At 34.7% G+C, this 15042-nt stretch overlaps 1 protein-coding gene across 5 annotated transcripts in view; it reads left to right on the plus strand.

The window, feature by feature from the left end:
- Positions 1 to 15042, plus strand: part of mask (multiple ankyrin repeats single KH domain) — a 97151-nt gene that overhangs the window by 16721 nt on the left and 65388 nt on the right. For all 5 annotated transcript variants that reach the window (XM_089089724.1, XM_089089726.1, XM_089089727.1 and 2 more), the window contains exons 4-9: positions 4333 to 4477; positions 5981 to 6128; positions 7805 to 8085; positions 9407 to 9502; positions 10663 to 10852; positions 14712 to 14886. In XM_089089724.1, coding sequence (XP_088945850.1) covers positions 4333 to 4477; positions 5981 to 6128; positions 7805 to 8085; positions 9407 to 9502; positions 10663 to 10852; positions 14712 to 14886 — 1035 coding nt within the window. The remainder of the gene's footprint in view (positions 1 to 4332; positions 4478 to 5980; positions 6129 to 7804; positions 8086 to 9406; positions 9503 to 10662; positions 10853 to 14711; positions 14887 to 15042) is intronic.

Consider the following 15042-nt stretch of genomic DNA (forward strand, 5'->3'; position numbering starts at 1 on the left):
GTGTTCGTCTGGTTTCATTCACTTCTATATTCTCTAAGCTATATGAAGGATTCCTCGCAGATTGGCTAAAGGAGAAAATCCTACCTCTTACTGACCTGAGACAATTCGGGAACATCAAATCCACATCTACTTCCCATTACCTTGTTTTTCTTATTGACTCATTTGGGGAAAATTCTCGAAAAACCTAATTGCTGGCTAAATTTAATTTGCATTGACCTTCACAAAGCATTTGACCTTGTTAACTACAATATCTTAGTTGAGAAACTTGTAACTGATTTCAATATTGATTCTTTCGTGGTTAAATTGGTTGCCTCCTTTTTATCAAATAGATTACATGTAGTCAAATATCAGAATCATTTTTCCAGCCCCCTCCCTGTGCACAATGGAGTACCCCAAGGTACTCTCCTAGGTCCCCTCCTTTTTTCTGTCATAATAACTAGTATCGCTAAGGAATTCCCCGACAGATGGAAATTTGTGGATGACCTAACGATTGTTGAAACCTGCTACCGAAACTTAGTAAGTAACCCTATGAGAATTCTCAGTGATATGGCAGATGACGCTGCTGAGTTAGACATGAGAGTAAACTCCTCTAAATCTATGATAATGCCTATTTGTTTCCTTAAAACCTCACCCCTTTTCCTCAAACCTATTCCCCCAGATATTTCTGTGTCTTCCTTTAAATTACTTGGGGTTACAATTTCCTCTAATTTAAAGTGGGATATCCACGGGAAAGATATTGCCCATAGAGCTAATGCGTCATTGTCTCTCCTTAAGCTCTTGAATAAGTTTAATGTCCCTCCATCCCCTTCTTTATTGATCTATACTTCCTTTGTCCATTCGAATCTTGAATATGCTTTTCCAGTTTGGAACCCTGGCGTCTCCCCGGATGAATCATAAAAAATTGAAAATATTCAAAAAACAGCCCTAAGAATAATTTTTAAAGAAGCTATTTTACCATATTCATTCTTTCTAAAAAAAAAAAAAAAAAAAAAGGCCAAACTGGAAACTCTTGAGCACAGGAGAGGAACGCTGTGCCTCCGGTTTGCAAAAAAATGCAATAATAAACCCTCGCACGGAAAACATTTCTCCCAAAAGACACTCCCCATCCAGGCACCGTCTGCCACGTACTGTTTCTGAACCCGTACCTATCTTGTCCCCCATCCGTTGCTTAACCTCTAGGTATGAAAAAAAACCCTTTGTTCCCTTCATTACTGAGCAAATAAACCACTAGGTTTTTTTTTTTTTTTTTTTTTTTTTTTTTTTTTTTTTTTTTTGGTACTGGTGATACCCAAGTTTGTGTCCGTTTGGTTCTTTTGTTCCCTCCCCCTTGTTTATATGTTCTCTTTTAACCTTTTTAACGCTATTTAGTTTTTACCTTTTTAACTTTCTTACATTTGACGCTTTTTTTTTACTAATGAATGGCTTTGCCTTTCTGGTATTGTTGTTTATTGGCATTGTTTAGCCAGTTTTTTAGTTCTTGTGCTATTTTTATTATTTGTTTTTTATGACTCCTAAATGCAAATTCGGCCCTTTGGGGCTTGTGATAGTCATTTTTTGAAATAAATATCTTATCTTTCAATACATGTTATTAGCTATTGTGAATTAGCATTAAGACATTTTAAGCGGCTCCACGTAAGAACGCGGGTACAGAGCTGGACTGTTCTATAAGAAGTACCAGTGCCTTACCTAGCCTAGCCAGTTGGGTTTTGGTTGAAGATTTTAATTGTTGAATTACACTCTGTGCCCCGTTAGAATCTGGCCTATCTCTGTTTATATCTTGAAAATCTTTGAATATTGATCTGAATATGAAATTTTTCTTCTCCGAATGCAAAGAAAAAGCTGGCAGAGGTACAGTTCGGTGTAGCAAATGCGGTCAGTGACTGCATCCCAAATGTGCTGATATTACACTGCAATAAAGGGTAGAAAACGCTACTTGGTGCTGTTTGAACTGTTGCACCTATTATCCTGAAGCTCCATCAACAGTCATCCCAGTTAAAACAAGTCTCTGCAAGCCCTTAACACCAGACTTCACTCAAGAGATTTCAAGTTTTACTCTTTCCCCATCCTTAGTGAAATCTATAGAATGCAGGGATTCTAAGAAATTAGAGGCGTCTCACTTATGCGAAATTAAGGAGCAAATTAGTAAACTTTGCTCACCAATCATGCTTTATTTCCCTGTAAGTAATGAGGCTAACTTGCTGAATAGAACTTACACACCTAAACAAGCTCCTATTTCCCGCTTTATGCTACTGACGAATGTTGCGACTCAAACTGAAGCACGGAATGATGTGTCCTTTCCTACTCGTGCAAAAACTGCCCTAGTTGTGTTTATGAGCTTGATCAGATTAATGATCAATTAGCCCGGCGGAACGCTGAAATTCAGCTTCTGACTGAAAAGCTAAAAAGCATTGGTGAACATACCAATAAAGTGATATATAATCTTAATCTAGAAATATGTGGTAAAGACCACGAAATAGCGTGTTTGAAACACGAACGTGAGAGAAAGAACAATCTTAAACTCCCTTTTCTCGGTCCAGCAAAGCCGCCGTCAATTAAAAGTGCTACCACCAATATCAACCTGTACCTACGTCAATATTTGACCATTGTGTTACAGATGTCAAAAATAGATCTGATGCGAGCAAGTTTTTCCGACTTCATCAATTTTGGAAACGTGAAAGGTTTATCAAAGACACATTACCTGGTCAGTGTCCTTGACACTGTATATAAACTACTTGACGAGCCAAATACCTGGCTCAATCTCCTTTTAATTGACCTCCAAAAGGCTTTTGGTCTCGTTAGTTATAATGTTTCAGTTGAAAAATTGCCGAATGAATTAATATTGTACCCCATTTTCTAGTCAATATTAGTGCATCTTTTCTGTAAAACATGAGTCAATTTGTTAGGTACAAAAAAGTCTATTCTGATTCATTCCCTATTTCTTGCGGAGTTCCGCAGGGTACGTTTTTAGGTCCTTCACTGTTTTTGGTAATGGTTAACAATCTTGCTAATGAATAAGCCGGTTGATGGAAGTTTGTGGATGACATGTCATTGCTCGAAAAGTGCAGAAGAAATATTAAAAGCCTTAATTTACAACCCCAATACCTAAAGAAATAATTACAACAAAAACTAAACTATTAGGGGTCACACTGACTAGCGATTTGAAATGGTAGTCCCACATTTGCTCTATTGTTAAACAGGCTAGTGCATCTCTGTCTGTCCTTAAGTTATTTGCAAAAATTTTATGCCCAAAAGCACATATCCTCCGCCTTTATATATCTTTTATCCGTCCACAGCTTGAGTATGCTTGCCCGGTGTTGCATTTTGATCTTACTGTGGATCAGTCTGATAGGCTAGAAATTATTCAGAAGAGAGCCCTGAGAATTATTTACGGTCAGGGCCAAGTGCCTTATATTCTCCTTCGCAAGGAATTCCGCCTCCCTACCTTGGTAGCCCGACGTGTTACTCTTTGTACCAATTTCAAAAATAATCTACATCGTAACCCATGCTTTCAAAGTATACTCCCAACCTCTCATTGCCCTCCAAAGCTCCGTTTACCCCGATCAAAAGCAAGAAAAACCCCGGTTATAAATCCTATTAATGCAAAAACTGAGCGTTACAGAAAGAGCTTTGTCCCAGTGTTCATTGAAATTATAAATAAATGAAAATTGTTATGTATCATGTAAACGTCTCATGTGTATTGTTAATGTGTTATTTTTTTCATTTTTATTTGACAAGCCAGTTGGATTCATCGCTGTATGTTTTTATATGTATTTATGCTTTTACTAATGCACTCATTTTTATTTATTTTACTTACGTTAGTTACTTTACTTATTTTACTTACATTTTACTTATGTACTTATGTAGTTATATGCTCCTTTTTATTCTCTGAAAACTCGTTTTGTACTCATTTTATTTGACATGCCAGTTGGGTTCATCGCTGTAGGCTATATTTTAATGTTGCACTTATTTACTTATGTTTTTTATATATATACAATGTAGGCTTGCTGACAGAAAGCAACAAGTTCGGTAGTTTTTTATGTTGTGAAAGTTTGATTGTTAATAAAGTACGATTCTTTTCTACCCGCACTTTACTCCCAAAAGTAAAGATAATAGGATGCTCAAATTGCAGATAAGACGCAAAGTGGGGATGAACTATATGCAAGTCAAAAAGCAGCCATATCTTAATCCATAGACAAGTGTCAATCCATAATCCATAGACAAATGTGTCCCTCTGGTCATTGTCCAGCGACTTTTTACCTGCTGACTCAGTATCTTATTCGAAATAAATGTATTTTATAAGGAAAACCGAATTAAAATATCGGTATGTTTTAGATCTATAGTTGAAGCGTGCAGTGAAGGCGACGTTGAAGGTGTTAAGAGACTCCTCGACGAGGGCTGTTCTGTAACAGAAACCACTGAAGAAGGAGACAGTCTTCTATCTCTTGCCTGTCAAGCAGGATATTACGAACTAGTTCAGGTATGCGTCATTGTTTTAGTATCTCCTTTACAGGATTTTTTGGTTCAATACGTATAATACTAACCTTAATGGACCTCAGTTTCATTTCAATAAAGTTTAAATTGTTGTTTTAGTTCTGAGTAAAGATCTTTGTTGGAACAATCCATTGGTTGAGAAGAGACATATTGGGGCTCATTTTAATTGTTTACTTTTTTCTAATAATCTAAAAACTGTAAAAATAAAATGAATGATGCGAGTCTTAATTTTTTTTTTTTTTATAAAGAAAATGTTTCTTTAAGCTGTGTTATTTTTGTTTGTTCTTCTTTTTTCCTTATGGGTTATTTGAGGAGTCTGTGGTTCAATGTTTTTGCACTTCTTTTGTTTTTAATCATACTGTTCATAAGAATTTTGGTTGTTGCTATTCTTTTATCAAAATAATCATCTTCAAAGGGGTGTATTCTTTGTTATTTGGCTCTTCAGACAATCAGAATATTGTTTTGCTTCATTAATATTTTTTCCAGATATAAATAATGTTTGTTTTAATTTAATTGCTTTGTTATGCTACAACCCTTTAATTCGTCTCTTGTTTTCTGTTCTTTCCCAAACCTTTCATTAACAATTAGAAAGTATCTGTAAATACTTATTGCGTAAATTTTTTTTTGCTTTTCGTGTCTAATTTGAATATCATTCCCAAATTTGATGAAAAATCTGTTTTTTTCTGTTATTCATTGGCTGAAAATTGTTCTTTGTTTTTTTTTTTTTTTTTTTTTTTTTTTTTTTTTTTTTTTTTTACCTCAGCTATAGCCAATGTGGTCTCATAACCTTTTCGTGTCATTTTCATTCTGATTTTATGGGGAATTTCTAAATAAGATAAATACGTACTTCGGTTTTGATTTGACTACGGTATTGGCGGTGACGCGTGTGTTGGATTTTAATTTTTCGAGAAGTATAAATTATAATATTTCGAGAAGCATTTTTCATAATCTATATTGAAAATTAAGACAAAATGAATTCTTGTGCAGAGCTTAGAAGAACGGTGATAAATTTCAAATCTAAACAATTTTCTTAAATAATATATAGGAAATATTGATTGTGTGCTAGTATTTAGCATTCTTTTTATATTTCAAATGTATTACTCAGAAATTAAATGTTCTGTTTCAACCAACTATAGGTTAATTTCAACATGAATTGGCAGGTTACACTCATTAACAGTTCGATCAGTTTGACTCACTTCGGGTATGTCTTTTGGATGTAATTAGCAATGAGCAATATATTTCTTATTTATTAATGTCCCATTTCAACCAAAAATTGCTCATCTCAAAATGACTGCTCAGCTTACACTCATGAATGGCTCTACAGTTTAATTTACTTCAGCTACACTTTTAGATATTATTAGCAATGACTAATATATTTCTTATTATTAATGTCCCTTTTCAATTAAATATTGCTCAGTTCCTCACGACTCCTCAGCTTACACTAACTTATGATTCGGCCAGTTTGATTTAATACAGATTCATTTTCTAGGTATTATTAGCAATGAGAGCCAACGTGGAAGATCGAGGAGCCAAGCTTGATTGCACTCCTTTGATGGAGGCAGCTTCATCTGGAAATGTGGACATTGTCAGACTTCTTATTGATCATGGAGCAGATGTCAACGCCCAATCTGCTTGTGGTAAAAATTTTAGTGTTCTTTCATTACCTGGTAAAATGTATTTATTGTGACCCTTACACCATTAACATTGCAGCAAATAATGAAGTATTTTTATAATGCTTGCGGCCGCAGTTTCAAATTGAAAGGTTTTCAATATATTTTAATAGAAATGGTTACATTTTATTAAGCCAGACAGAAAAAATTACACGTGGGTATTGTCGTACCGTCTTTAATTTTTGTCTCAAGTGGGCTAAACTTTACAAGAGAGCTAAGAAGTTGCCAAAAATTAGTTTTTGGATATTTTCAACAGTTATAAATGTCGAGAAGTTTGTTCAAGGAAGGTTTTTGTCCTTAAAAATAAGGCAAAAATAGTTCTGATGCCAAAAGCTCTCAACTTTCGGCCTTTCAAAGGCTGCTTAAATACGACATCATATGCATGAAAACAGCAAAAATTACCTTTATTACTAAAAAAAAAAAAAAAAAAAACTAGCTAAAGAGTGTTTTTGAAAATACACTATAAAAGAGGTTTTATTCTAAACATTGACAAATTCAAGTAAGGCTCTACATTTTCTGTAGGAAAATAGATCGTAAAATGCTATTGAATTTGGGGACACGTTAAGCTGAAAAATAAAGATACAACAAGAAATCGTGGAAAGGTTTAACCAGTAGAAGTCTGGATAAAATTTGTAGCCTATATGTTTTGGACTGAGTAGGAAATTTGTTTTATTTTTTATTTTATTTTTTCGCTTTTGCACAGTTGATCCCCAAAGCTTCTTTGGATATTTGAAATAGTGTAACTTGGGATGCTATTAAGAAATAATGGTGAATTATGGTTTATTGAATTTGTTCTTTTTTGTTTTTAATATAGAAATAGTAGGTTTCTGTGGTTTCTGTATTTAGTGAGTCGGTTTTTGTTGTTTTGTTTTTTCTATGCGGTTAACTCCAGAAGGTTTTTTTTCGAAATTCTTAGATGATAATCTGAAAGCGTTTTTTTTTTTTCGAAATTCTTAGATGATAATATAAAAGCGTTCATAAAGATTTGGCCACTATGTAGTTTTTATTTTTAGTTTGATGGGTTTTTCTCGTTAGTTTAATATTAAAATAGAACAAGGGTCAATGATCAAAAATGCTTAATGCTCACAGGGTTAAGCCACATCAGTAATTCTATTTAGGATCTGCTATGATTGCTGCAGAACAAACTGACTAAACAATGAAAATGCCTTTGATTAGCCACTGAAAATTAAAGAAAAATCATTATATTAGAAACTGATTTTTCTATAAAAACGGTATCAATAGAAAATCTTTTCTTAATTAGTTCCGATGATCTCTTTTTCATCTTTCAGAGTATTGCATTTGTAGTAAGTTTCTTGTGATAAGAGTAGTTTTAAGAATCTTAAAGAAAAGAAAAAAAATATATTTTTCTTTTTCTATCAAGAATTCTGAAAAGGGTGTATGCCAGCTTTGCCTCTCACTCAGACTATCTGTTTTGGCTTTTTCTCAAATTATCCATGGCGCTTAACTTTTTCATCACAGTCTACCAACTTGGTTTGAATTCAAATATCAATGGACTCTTTCTTTATCTTTCAGAGTATTGTATTTGTAGTAATTGTCTTGTGATAAGAGGAGCATTAAGAACCTTAAAGAAAAGAAAAAAAATATTTTTCTTTTTCTTCAAACAATGATTTTTTTTTATCTAGGAAATACCCCTTTAATGTATGCATGTGCCAGCGGTCATGAAGAAGTCGTACGGATTTTACTGGAAGCCGGTGCCAATGTAGAAGATCACAATGAAAATGGTCATACACCACTTATGGAGGCAGCATCAGCTGGGCATGTAGGCGTTGCTAAGATCCTATTAGAACATGGTGCTGGAATTAATACCCACTCGAATGAGTTCAAAGAGTCGGCTCTTACCTTAGCCTGCTACAAAGGGCACTTAGAGATGGTGCGGTTCCTTCTCGAAGCTGGTGCTGATCAGGTAGCTTATGTAACTAAATTTTTTTGTGTTAATATCTTTCCTAAAATATCCAGAATAGAACCACTAACGTTAGGTTGTTTTTAAGCACACTGTAATAGTGTGAATTTATTCAAAAATCTCTTTCGTCATTGTTTGGGATAAGGTAGCCCATATTTTAAATACAAAAAAAAAACACTTTTACACTTCCATTTTTATAGTTTCCGAGCAAATGAACTCCGTCCTAAGCTGAACCACCACTATTTTCATTACCCGCTATCTTAGGCTGCTTTAAAGAACAAAAAAAAATCAAAAAAAGGTTGTCTTTTTTTTAGTATTAATGTCTCCCATAAAATACTTAGAAGTTAGATTCAGTGGATTAGGGTAAGGTGGCCCCCACTTCCAATACAAAAATCCACTTGCACACTTCTGGTTTTATAGTTTCCGAGTGAATGAGTGAATGATTCCCATAAAGGGTGCCTAGAAATTTTACGGTTCCTTGTCGATCCTGGTGCTTGTTGTGATTTTCTGATTGAAGGAGCCTGCTCCCAAGCTATGCGACGATCTCTTTCATGCGATATGGCCGAAAAAAGAAATAAAATACCCGGAAAACTATTGCTCCTAACAAAGCCAACGCTACTGCGTTGACATTGCCGTTAGATTGTTTTTAAGTACCCTGTAATAGTGCATTCAAACATCTCTTTCTTCATTGTTTGTGCTCAAGGTTTTGTGATTATTATTTTTTTATTTTATTTTTTTTTAATATAGTAGTTCTCTAGAACTTTGCAAGAGAACAACACAGGGCTCAACTATCTTGTCTATTCAAAATGTGCAATTCCTCTTCAAAATCTGAATAAATCAAAAGAGTATTCAACAACAGCTAAGATTATCGTTTTCCACATTTTCCTGAGGTTTCGTTTTTACGTTGTATATGTCAATCCACTAAATTCTACTATTTTGTCTTAAAGATTATTTTTCCTATTGGTTTGTTTATTTAAAAAGAGAATTTCTCTTTGTTTTTCTTCTTTTTTTTTGCTTTCCCATTGAAAATGATTCTTCGATGTGAAATCTGTATATGTGCTGTCTTTGTATTTTCACTTGCTTGATAAAAGGTCTACCACTTTAGTTTTTAATCTTTTTGAAGTGTGGTCTAATGAATTGTTTGCCTATTCCAGTATCTCCCTTACTGAGTTTTCTTCATTTGAAAGCTTTTACGGAATATACCTCCATAAAGCAAAGGTTAAAAACAACTTCTAAGGTTTAGCAGTTTGCTTAGGTGTGTGTGGAATATTTATGTAAGAAAGAAAAGTATAAGGGTAGAATGTATGAATGATAAATATTTTAGGAGCACAAAACCGATGAAATGCATACAGCGCTGATGGAAGCATCAATGGACGGCCATGTTGAAGTCGCCCGTCTTCTTCTGGACTCAGGAGCTCAGGTAAACTCAATTTCCTCCTTTTTTAAGATTGTTTGTACCGGAAATTCCGATAAAACGGGATAAGAGTAGTGAGGTTTCTCAGCTATTAAAGAAAGAATGAAATATGAATGTTCTTTCATAAAGCTAAATTGATTGTTAGTGGAATAAAAACGAAAGAATGGGAAGAAACTTTAAATAGCAAAACCTGAATTAAAATTGTAAAAACTTAACAAACATGAACACAAGGAAACAATGCAAAAATCTATGGTTAAATATCAAAAGGAAAAAAGACCCTAATTTCGAAACTAAAAAATGAGAAAAGGCTTCTTTTTAGTTTAACAATGTTACATATTAACCTTAATTTACAAACTGCATAAGTATATAAGGATTTTTTCTTTTCCTCGTTATCGGGTAAATTTCAATACCTTTTCCTATTTTAGTTATATCTCGTAAATCTCTTTCGTACCCCTGTGAAAAATAGCAGTAATACTGTTGTATATGATTGCTTTTTGAAGGCACTGTGCGAACCATATTGTATTGTTTCTGACGTACCAACATAATTTTGTAGCCTAGTTTTACCACCTTGCTTTTCCATGAAACGCTAGGTTGACGTAGAACTAAATTTCCTTACAGTTACCATCTTGCTGGCAACCCTATTGACGGGTTGTCAAACTTAACAGTTAACCAGAAATTCAGATCTTCTTATTAGAGGTGATACCGATATTCTTGTACGTAAAATAACGCGAAAAACAGACGTTTGTATTTGGAACGAAAAGACCTTACGCGATTTTTGTTTCAAATAATTATGTAATCATGCTCTAGTCGATAAAAGTAGAAGATAGAGGATATTATTTCTTGAAATAAACTACTATCTCATGTAATTGTCTTTCTTGTTTATTATTATTTTTTAGTGATTCATTCGATGTCAGAAAGGAGCTACGTTTTAGAGATAGCTCATTGGAAACCTCATTTTTTGAATGAACTTGAAGGTATCGCTCATAATCTTCTCTCAAAGCCAATGCTATTTTGGGAGCCTTTGTAAAGTTAATATAAATATAAGCTGCCTTGGACGTTTTTTGCAGTTCAAGGGACCAATAAGGATCGAAGAAGAAAAACCGTGATTTACATGTATTCTGGAGGTTGTCGGGTATTTATGTTTTAATAGTAAAGTTTAATTTTAGGTAAATATGCCAGCTGATAGTTTCGAGTCACCGTTGACATTAGCTGCGTGTGGTGGACATGTGGAATTGGCCATGCTTCTATTAGAAAGAGGAGCCAACATAGAAGAAGTCAATGATGAAGGCTATACACCACTCATGGAAGCGGCAAGGGAAGGACATGAGGAAATGGTGGCTCTTCTACTAAATCAAGGTAAGTTGAAAAAATGGGAAAAGGTGGCATTTACCAATGTGGTTTCTGCATTTGTTAATATTAACAGTATCCAATAACTCGCCGTTGCCGGTTAAGGGTTTGGCGCCGTTTCTTTTGTTTGGCTAAAACGGACTCAGTAAAGATAGAACATAAACGAAAATTCGTCTGTTTTTCCTTTTTTGGCCAAAAAACAGAAACAGCTGGTTTTATTTAAAGAAAAATAGCCGTTTAAATAGATGTTTCTGTTTTTTTTAGGTTTATGAGACTAAAGCGAAGATTTACTGATATATAATTAGTTAAAATTAAATATATCACTTAAAATATTCGAACTTGAAGTGACTTTGTAGTCATACGTGAGTTCTGCTGTCGCATAAAGTACTCAGCAATATGTAATTTCACTTAACTGTGGGTAAGCGTAAAAGTAGTCACTCCCAAATTCTAGCAGGTCAGAATTGATTTTTTCCTGATAATATTTTCTGCTACGCGGGTAATGCTGAAACTTATTATATTGTTCGTATTTTTGCCTCGAAGAGTTCATCTGTAGCCCAGCCGTGTCGAGAATCTTGGCAAACAACTGTCTTCTTGATCTGGAGTCTGGTGATCCGTTTTGGGTAGTCCCTCCTTTTGTAGGACGATGTTAAATGATAAAGACATGAAGTTCAATTAGATTTGAACGTGTTCTTTTGTACTTCTCTGCTCGGAAACAAATTGCTGGAGAAGTGATGAGATGGACTGACGAGTCGACTCTCAATATGGCTTATTTTTTCATAAATTGCAAGGTCTAATAAGCCAGCTCTTGAGAGAGAGCATCATATCGAACTTAGGACTGGCCGAAAAATATCTCTTTAGCTGAACATCTAATAGTTCCTTGAGGCCACTGACGGACAGCCATAATAATAGTAATTGAAGTCTGACAAAGGCACTGTAATTGCTTGATCATCAGCTTAACTTTACTCGCTGAAACATAATTATATTCAAAAGCTGTCATAGTTGCCTTTTTGAATGGGTGAAGAAGCTCAATGACAGTTTCCAGATGAACCACTCGTTGTTGTGAAGTCCCAGCTATCTGATTTTAGCTTCATAAAGGTTTCGGTAGAAGATGTGGTCCAGTGGTTCTTTTCGGGCACAATACATTTCTATCATGGTAAGATTCCTGTTCCATCAAGCATTCATGTCCTTTGTGATGGATGGAGTGATATTGTAGATAGCTTCAAAAAAACCGTGGGGTTTGGAAGATACTTTAAGGGAGATAACTTGCATTCGTATTTTTACCAGTGCTGCTTCCAGCGTTAGTGCCTCACTAGGGACGGCTCTTTGTCTCGGTACTGATTTCTCACTTTTGCTGGTCTACGTATGGATTATCTAATTCCGAGCGACTATCATCATCATAACTGCGATAATTATACCCAGTTTCTTCGGGGAGCTATCTATTTAACAAGACTAACAAAAGGTGGAAATCCAATTCAATTAGGCTGCTTTGTTTGCTTTTAACGATAAGATTCTATTAATGCTTCATTAATTTTCATAGTGGCACATCTTTTCGTCAGAACACATAGACAGCGCTACTCGCCAGATGGCAAGTTTCGCAAAGCCATTAAAAGTCGCTAAATTGCGCTACGATGCTATTCGTAATCAAAACCTGGGAAAGGAAGAAAAACAGAAACAATTAAATGGTATTTGAAGTCCTTTGTCTTTTGAAGTTAGACTAGAGACCACGTACCTCGTATACCTTTTATTCCAGACATGGCATTTTCATATGTGTACTTACGTGCACTTTCAGCAGGACAATGTATTTTCTGCCTCACCTGGCATCTGACATTCTGATGTTACATAAGATTTATTTAACCGTAAGTTCACTAGGCTACACGAGAAATCTCATATGTGACTGCAAAAAGGTAAAATATATATTGAAATTGGCAATATTATTTTGCAGTCTGTTACAGTAGCTAAGATTATTTGTAATAACACATTTGGATATGTGTTGTCAATAATGTTGCCAATAATAATGCCGATTTAAGATGCCTGTCTGGTTGTGCTAAAAGATGATCACCTCACCAAGGGATTTTCAGACATTTCTTTTTTTGTTATTTTCAGAGAAACATGTACATAGAACATGTTTCTCTAAAATTTATATTGATGGACGGAGCACGTTCATGCTGTTGGCTGAGTACTTGGAATAGATTGTTATATAATTTGAGGTCCGTGGTTTCTTTTTACAGAATTTGTATTTTTGTTGATCTCTGACTCCTAATCCTTTTGGCCTCTTAATCCAATAATAACCACAGTTTCATCCATTGCGTCAGGTTTTAAAGCTACAATACATCTTACTTTGTCTCAAGTGCAATTCGAAACGACAAACTTACAGGACAATATTAAACAAAAGTAATAGTTTTATTCACGCAGAGGCCATGTATGTAGTCATTGTCGGTTAAAATTTGTTCAGACTCTCTCTCTCTCTCTCTCTCTCTCTCTCTCTCTCTCTCTCTCTCTCTCTCTCTCTCTCTCTCTCTCTCTCTCTCTCTCTCTCTCTCTCTCTCTCTCTCTCTCTCTCTCTCTCTCTCTCTCTCTCTCTCTCTCTCCCTCTTTCTCCCTCTCTCTCTCTCTCTCTCTCCCTTTCTCTCTCGCTCTCTCTCTCTCTCACTCCCTGTTCTCAAGCGTAAAAAAAAACACTTATTATTTTGTTTATCGGATTTGGATTTGGAATTAGTTCCGATTCAAGCTGTGTGTGAGCTCATTTTGTTATTTAACATAATTTTCGGGAATAAATTTCTTAAATATTGTTAGTATTTGTGTTACGGCCGTTAGAATTTCGAAAAACTGTCCCCGCTCCATTTCGAAAAAACTGTCCACCCCTTCCATCGTGACCTTACATTACACTTTTCATATCCTTTTTCATCAACCTTTATTTCCCCCGATATACAATTCACTTTTACCCCCGTCTCCCATAATAAGAATATAAAAAATAAAAAAAAATAAATAAATAAAAAAAGTAAGAAAGAAATGAAATACTCCACATTTACAAATAAATACCAAATTTTTTTTTTTACTCTCTTCTATAATAAAAAAAAAAACTCACTTACCTTTACCTTAACTTTTCTCCTTTCTGTTTGCCTTTCCTTATATTTACTAGCCTATCCCACTGAACTCTTACCTTTTTCATTACCTCTGTTGGGTTCGCATCTTTCATTTTCGCTTTCCAAACATAGTAGCTGAAATGTATGAAAATGTATGTCAATTCTTCGTGTTTTTTGTTTGATTGGTTTCCGTGCATAATTTTAATTCTACAACCCTTTCTGTGGTGACCAGTTCCTCATTTTCTTGTATTTCACTACCTAAGAGCTGTTTCAATTCTTCTAATTCTGTTTTTAATTCTGTTCTTCTAATTCTTGTTGCATTCTTTATTGCGTGAGAAATTAAATAAACTGTTTCAACTACATAAAAGTATGTGTGACAAATATTTTTTTATTTAACTCTTAAGTTATAAACTAGCTGTTTGTGAAACTAGGTTTCGTCGGATTTCAGTGCTTATTTTATGTTAATGTGTACCTAAAAGATATGATAGAGCATTCCCAATGAAACTGAACCAATCTCGCTTCCAGTATATTTTTTGGCGTTGTCGTTCAAATTTAAAAGTACCCCTATGGGGAATCTGCACCATTTATAAATTGTGCCACTGCCATTCTCCATACGGGCAATAAACATTCACCTTAAGAAAATCCATCAATATTTTTTTTCTTTGTTGATTTTGAATTTGTCGAGAAATAGAAAATATTTATCTTATTCGATTTGCCGTTTGTTCAATGATCAAGAACTTAGCCAATTTTAAGATAATTCACAAATCACTTGTATTTTTGTTTAGGTGCTGACATCAATGCCCAAACAGAAGAAACTCAAGAAACAGCTTTAACGTTAGCAGCATGTGGGGGTTTCTTGGAAGTAGTGGATTTTCTTGTTAAGGCCGGAGCTGATATCGAGCTTGGGGCCTCGACGCCTTTAATGGAAGCTGCTCAAGAGGGTCACATTGAACTCGTGAGGTATGGAAATGAGACTCTTTAGTAATTATATTTATACTTTACATTATCATTATTTGAAGGGAAGGGATGTTATGTATAACTCATCTAAGTATGATAATCAAAGATTGGAAAATTTGGTTTGAAGACAGGGCTGCCACTCCTTGAAATTTCTCACAG

Source organism: Artemia sp. Qi Xiang Cuo, chromosome 5, assembly GCF_049724085.1.
Source record: "Artemia sp. Qi Xiang Cuo chromosome 5, ASM4972408v1, whole genome shotgun sequence".
Taxonomy (NCBI): domain Eukaryota; kingdom Metazoa; phylum Arthropoda; class Branchiopoda; order Anostraca; family Artemiidae; genus Artemia; species Artemia sp. Qi Xiang Cuo.